Source organism: Lolium rigidum, chromosome 7 (assembly GCF_022539505.1).
Source record: "Lolium rigidum isolate FL_2022 chromosome 7, APGP_CSIRO_Lrig_0.1, whole genome shotgun sequence".
Lineage (NCBI taxonomy): Eukaryota > Viridiplantae > Streptophyta > Magnoliopsida > Poales > Poaceae > Lolium > Lolium rigidum.
In genome coordinates, this window is record NC_061514.1 from 150,894,180 (window position 1) to 150,901,218 (window position 7,039).

General features: G+C 49.6%; 1 protein-coding gene and 1 long non-coding RNA gene across 2 annotated transcripts; both read right to left on the reverse strand.

Moving 5' to 3' along the window:
* Nucleotides 1-2,928: 2,928 nt before the first annotated feature.
* On the reverse strand, nt 2,929-4,008 carry LOC124672154. Its single transcript, XM_047208427.1, has 4 exons — nt 3,915-4,008; nt 3,712-3,790; nt 3,418-3,486; nt 2,929-3,019 (listed from the first exon to the last, which is right to left on the reverse strand). The coding sequence occupies exons 1-4, from the start codon at nt 4,006-4,008 to the stop codon at nt 2,929-2,931; spliced, it is 333 nt and encodes a 110-aa protein (XP_047064383.1).
* A 17-nt stretch (nt 4,009-4,025) lies between these two features.
* LOC124678272 lies at nt 4,026-4,636 on the reverse strand. The gene is made up of 3 exons (XR_006994402.1): nt 4,576-4,636; nt 4,288-4,407; nt 4,026-4,114 (listed from the first exon to the last, which is right to left on the reverse strand). It is a non-coding gene; the product is annotated as an uncharacterized LOC124678272 (long non-coding RNA).
* Nucleotides 4,637-7,039: the final 2,403 nt, after the last annotated feature.

A 7,039-nucleotide genomic window follows, 5' to 3' on the forward strand; every position in this document is an offset into this window, starting at 1 on the left:
ACCCAGTTCGTCTTCTTCCTTCGTACTCTCACTCTCTCAAGCTTCTTCTCCGGTACCAAAGTTTGCAGTTCTTACAGCGTGTTTGGCAAACAGTAGGGAGAGGGAACGGGAGTTTAGTGGTGGGAGTTGCTGGAGGATTATGTACGGGAAATCGATTTTTAGTCCTATTCCTTTGTTTGGTGTGAGGATGGGAATTAGGAGCGGGAGTTTAGGAGATAACAATTTTCCCTGGTTTGGTTCGTGGGTTTGGGCGAGGAAATAGTAAGCGCTCATATAGCTTTTTCCGTTGCTTTCAGTTATAAGACGTGCGGAACTTAATAATCGCTAGTGTTATCGTTAATTCCCAATCCCAACATGAATTACCAGGGGGACCCCAGGGAAGAGAAATGAGGAAATTCACCACCGAAACTCCCATTCCTCTGCCTTTCTAAACTCCCATGTCCCCCAAACATACAAGAGTCATTAAGTCTCGTACCTTCTAATTTCCCATTCCCTAGTCTGACTTCCCCCCAACCAAACAGGCTGTTATTTCTTCAAACAGAAAGTACTAAGACCATCTAGAAAATACACGGAAATTGGTCTCAGATTTAGGATCAGAACAGGAAACACCTAGTTTGTCTATTTCCCACAATCTTACTGTTGCGAATTGAGGATACAATTTTACCAGAATACTTGCAGCACATACTACTGTATTTTCTTATGCAAGTGATTTCGTAAACCACGACGGGAAAAATCGCCCAGATCCGATCGAAGGAACAAAATGTGTTCACAAACAGGGGACAAGGGAAGAGAAGAACATATCCTTGATCCTCAACGAGCCGCCCCTGCCAATCACGATTCCGTCGCGTGCCGTAGAGTCAGTAAATTGGGCGGACGAGCGGTGGGGCTTCAGTCCCGGTGAGGGGACAGGCACAGTACAAGGTGGACGATGACTTTGGGAAGGACAGGACTGTTCGCATGATTCAGCTACACTTTCAGGTTTAATCTGCAAATGTGCCATCAGCCAACCGCTTAGCTACATCTTGTCCCTTCTTTTCACATCAAATGGTCCATAATAGATCGGTGCAGTCGGTTCATGAGTCTAGTCGTTTCACAAGATACGTTCCTATATAACCACAAGTCTACAGAAAAGGAACAACCAGGAGAGAAAAGGGCAACAAATTTGCCATGTCATCACAATATCCATACTGCAACAATCAACACAATATCGGATTTCCAATGAACATCATATGAAATTAGGACCATATGCAAATGTGGGAAGCAAACCTATCAATTATACCTACTGAACTGTCTAGTATACGTAACACGATATCAGGTTTCCGGTGAAAATAATCTCAAATGAGGGTCACTTGCAAATGAGGGAAGCAAACATATCAATTATGTACCTACTGCAACAATCTAGAATATGCCACTCATCTAGCTGATGTATTACTAATTTGGCTCAGCCACCTCATTGACCAGGAAAAGCACAACCACGTTGTCCAACATTGGTCGATGTATTCCGTTTTAGCCAACTAAAGCCTGAAATGGTATTGAAAACCTAAAAAAATAGTTGTACCTATTATTTTTCATTGGAGAAACAACTTATCTCCACATTATTGTTTTAGCACATAAAATATTTTACTGAAATAGTAGCTGCAAAGAGGAAAAAAACAACTATTAGGAGCTCTTAGCTAATACGCAAAATATCTGAAAACACAAACTGTATTAGAACGAACATAACCCAATCTGATACATGCTACTGAAATTATCAAACTAACTCAAGCATTTACTGAAGAAATATCCACTTGACCTAATGGCAAGGAAAATATAAAGAAACCGTAAGTACCCCATGGATTCTTCTTATGCATGTGTAGAACTCACATGGATTACATAGATCAAGCCTGGCCCAGCCTCATTGGAATTCCATTGAACACACAATAGGCGTAGAGAAACAAATATGCACAAACAAGAAAGAGAAGCTCTAGAGCATGGCACAAGGAGGCAAAAATCAGAGAAGCGGAGAAGATTGTGTGTGCACCTACTTGAGCGTTCTGCACTGCCGCCCCTCTCCAGTACAACCGCTGCCTCCAGCAAAGCTCCCGGAGGAATCGCGCTGGTACCAGGCAACCGTCCTCAATCACCCGAGGCTGCCGTCACCCACCTGCTGCCGTCTCTAAACAAATGCCATCGTCCGCCCGCTGCCGCCGCCAAGCAACCGCCATTCTCCACCACCAACCCTTGCTGCTCGCCCGTTCTGTGCTGCCGCTCCTCTGGCCGCTCGGATGAGACAGGAGGATTGGGGGCTGGTGCCTTGTGGGTAGTGAGCAGAAGAACGAGCGCCGCCTCCGATGTGCGGCGGTGGATCCGCGGTCGCCGCCGGTTGTCCCAACCGGTTCGGCCCGCTAGCCGCTCGGCGAGCGCGTCAAGGGCGCGGCCAAGCCATCTCGTCCTGCGAGGTCGTGGGTGCCTGGGAGGCCGACCGCCGCCTCAATCCCCTCGCCGCCCGCGCCGCCAGCCTCCTCCGGGACAGCGCTCTCGCCCACCACTCACCCTCCGCACCGCCGAGCTCGAAAACGGGAGAGAGGTGGCCAGATATTTTTGGCAGATCGAGATCTCGGTTTTACCGCGAGGCACGAGGCGGCGGCACCCGTGGCCGTGCTGCTTCTCTCCAGTGCACGGAAGAGGAGCTGTGAGGTCCAGGCCCTTCCATTCTGGCCGCCGCCACCTCCGGGCCTCCGCAAGAAAGTACTACTCACTCCCACAAATGATCCAAAATATACTATAAATTAAAGTATACAAACTAAGTTTCCTTGATTCATCTGCTATTGATATCTTCATGATCACTATTTATATTTCCAACACCATAAAGTGAAGTGTAAAAATCAGTATGCGAGAAGCACTACTAAAAATATTACCAACATGGCACACATGGCCTAATTAACGTAATCAGGAAGCAGAGAGGCAGCACAACACCTTGAAGGTGCAGGACCCATCTGCCGCCGCCGACGACTCCCCGAGCTGCAGAACATGCCGTTGTCTGCCCCCAACCAACACCAGCCGATGTCACCGGCACACAAAATATATGTTCTTTTCAGTAAATTAATGTGTCAGCTCAAATCACACACCAACCATAAGATGCATGCTTGGACAGGGGAAACAAGTATGGTAAAAAGATGCTACTCCTAGTCATTATTGCTTACTACGCAACCAATCTAGAGGCAAAAAGCGAGATAGATTAAACAAAACTGAAAATAACTACAAAGATTATCAGTATTCAATTTGGTGAACATGCGAAGAAAATTAAATTTGAGGGTAGACCAATGTAGCTGAAACTACAAATTATATAAATATAAATTAATGGCAGAATTGATTGTCATATGGAAGTTCCTGGTTTCACTCAGCAGCTTAAAAAGCGGAGGGACTGAAAGGGCTCACCTCAAAGCAGCCAAGTAGAGGGCTTGATCTGTAAGCACTCTATGTGCCAAAGCAAACCCGGTAACGAAACTGCAATCAAAACACAACAATTATAGACCATAGGCATCTGAATAGCGAGCAAAATCAAGCATTGGCCTCTTTTTGGCAGTTCGGCCTTTTTAATTTTAAGATTAACATTCAGAGAAAACAAGCAACCTGACGAGAGAGCGCACATATTTGAGAAATATCATATGTAGTTGGATAGAGTACATGAGAATAAACAGGGAAAAGCTAGAGAGAAGAGGATGAGCACACCTGGGGCAGCAATGGAGTCCACGAAGGCCAATGGTGGTTGTTGTCGCTCTCGGTGAATCCCTAGACATCCAAACTCTAGCTGCGAAATAAAATAAAATTAGGGTGGAAGGAATCAAAAGGAGTCAGTAAAAATAAAGAGAAGATGATGCTCCCAGGGGGAGAGAAGGAGCTCAGTTGTGTCAAATGGGATGCTCTTCTCTGACCTTGTGCAAAGACTGGCCGTCGCCACCCTCCACAGGACGCGCTCCAGCAGTGCCTCCTCTCGCCCGCCACCACCATCGTCTCGTCCGCCTCCATCGCGCTCACCAGTCATCCTCCATGCCGCCGCCCATCTCGCGGACGCGCTCCAGGACCTGCTCCCACCCGACATCGCCCCATCCAATTCATCCAATATTAGGCCTGACTATGCAACACGATAGATGAATCCACCATATAACATTAGAAAAATAATGATGATGCAACAAAATCTCTAAATGAGCAACAATCCCGTTATTCCAACTACATCTAATTCTTACAGTAATCAGGCAGTCATGGACTTTAATTTATAAACTTTAATAAGCCAATTCTGCAACCAACCTATATTCTGAAAATCACCCATTGATAGAAATACAGAGGATGCTGCAGGTAGGCACAGTCACCAAAGATGAACGGAACAATCCCTACTCGAGCTCATTGCAGATCCTTCAAAGCCTGCCGCTGCACGTATATAAAAAGGGAAAAGACCAAATCAGCTCAACAGATTCACCAAACAATTGACAAGTAAAAATCAAGAAACGGAAACCAGCAGCAGCACAAGAAGGCTCTGAACAAAAGAAGGTGCCTCCCTTGAACGACAAGAGAAGTGCGCCTGGCTTGAATGTGTACCTGTGCTGATGGTCGATGGGCGCCGCCGCTGCAGGTTTCTTGACCGCATCCAGGGCCAGCCTGCTCAAGAGAAGGAGCGGCGCCACGCCGCGTGCTCCTCTGCTCCCTCCTCCTGCACCTCCCCGCACTCTCCCCCCGACGGCCCGCACCAGCTCCACAGCCTCTCCACGCCCGAACTCGACGCCGCACTCTGTGGCCACGCAGAAGGTCGCCGCCGCCAGCTTGGCGCGCATCACGTGCCACCGCTGTTGCCGCGTCCAGCAGCCGCCGTCGCTCAACGCGCGGTCCCTGCCGCCGCCGGCTCCCGCGTCAAGCGACGCTGGCAGGGGAATCGAAGCCGGGGATGCGCCGTCGCCACTGCCAGTCGATGCACCGTCGCCGGTTCTGGTCTCCCCCGCGCAAGATCCTCTTCTCGTCGCCGCCAAACCACCGCCGCGCTAGCACCGCATCCACCACACCACCGCGTTTCCGCCCGGACCAGCATCGCGAGTCAACCACACCGCCGCACATCTGCCAGCCAATGGACGCGCATCCACTCGGATTGGGGGAGGAGCAGAGGAGGCCATGATTGGAGAGAAGAGGAGGATTGGAGAGAAGCGGAGGCTGCACATTGGTGAGTAGTTTCCCGATCTAGTTTGAGAGGAGAGGCGGCGCAGGCACAGCGAGGAGAGCGCGCGAGGAGACGGCGATGGCGGCGCGGGAGGGAGAGGAATGGGAGAGCCAGGGGATTGGAGGAGGCGGCTGATTGGGGGAGGAGGAGAGGAGGTGGGGGACGTCCAAGAAAACGAAGGCGACGCGAAATGCTGCCGTATCTGTCTCTTGTTGGCGGCCCCGCACGCTTTCGGGCCCGAGTGTCATGGACCGTTAATGAGTAGCGTCAGGTCGAAAAAGAAAATACCGCATCTAACGGCCAGGGTGAAACGTCGGCTCGCGAATTCACTGTACAGGGTAAATCGGACGACCACGATGGTTTTGCCCCTTTTGAGGCCTCCTGGAGGCGGGTACTCTTGGAACATTTATAGGAGAAATGCGAGTGCCAGCTATCTCGCCTCGTGAGCGCAGCACTTGGCACACTCCGACCTCTAGCCGCCTCAACACGTCGCCAGCCGCCTCCACTTCCCGTCGCTCGTACCCTCGTGTAGCTATTCCTCGTGAGCTGCTGGCCGCCAGCTTGCGAAGCCGGCTCCTCCGCATCTGGCCACCAGCGCGGGCGTAGCCTGGGGCGGTTTTGCCAGGGCGGGCAGGTGACCAACACGCGGTCAGGAGGCGAGCTCGGGCGGGCAGGCGACGTCTTACCTAAAACGAATCGTTATCTTGACTCAGCAGTGGCATAAAATTTAGTCAAAAATGTGGGTAATAAAAAACGGACGAACAAGAAACCTTATTTTCTTTATTATTAGGTATAGATATAGATGTACGCACGAGCTAGCTGTAGCTAGCAGCTCGATCGTCCCTCCTTCTTTGCTTTTTTTTCTTCTTGAGATCTTCACGTTAAGTTCCCTGCATTCACGGCTCTTTTCCCGGCGCGAGATATGAGCACGGCCGTGCCGCTAGGTGAATCACGATACAAATAAAGTAAGCGGTCTTCTCTGATCCGATCTATACGAGGATTTTCCTTATTTTTTTTTCTTTTTTCTTGATGCACACACAGAAAGAATACTTGCGCAAACGACGTGAAGAAGATCTTCGCCCGCGGAAGGGCGATGCCGTAGAGTTTCAATGACCGTGCTGCCGCTGTGAAGTTGCCGATGAAGTTCATTATGTCGAAGAAAACGAGTGAACCAGATGCGATCTGGCCGCAATTGTTGACGATGAATTCCGTGAGGTCGAAGTAGACTATTCGCCCGGATGCGATTTGGATGTTGTTGATGACGAACTCGACGGATCCCGCCCGGATGACAAAATCCAGTCATCGCAGTCCCCACAGTCGGCGCCAATTGACGAGGGATCACCTCGTCAATGCCTACATATTGTAGACTTGGGTTTCGGGAGAGAGCGATGATGGAGATTCCGGGAGCGAGATTAGGCACACGACGTACCCAACTTCGGGTCTCCTCGGTGGAGGATCCCTACGTGCTCCTAGCAATCTAGTATATGATCATAATATGTTTACATGGTGCCGCCATAGGCGGAGCTATGTTGTCTATCTGTTGTCTATCTGTTCTCCTCCTCTATCGGGTGCCCTGGCTGGCTTTATATATGCAACCATCCTAGGGTTTTACAAGAGTCCTAGTCGACTACTTCTTTGGGTTGCCTTGTTGAGCCTTCTCCATATTGGGCGAGCCGAGCCAGGTATACTAATAATGGGTACCCAAAGGGTATACCCATGTCAACCATAGTGGGAGAGAAAATTCTTAGCGTCTATATTACTGATTATTGTAAGAAATTATTTGGAGCATCGGCTAAGTATGATTTCACTCTTATTAAATCACACTCTCATGATGTCCCACAGATTTCTGTTGGA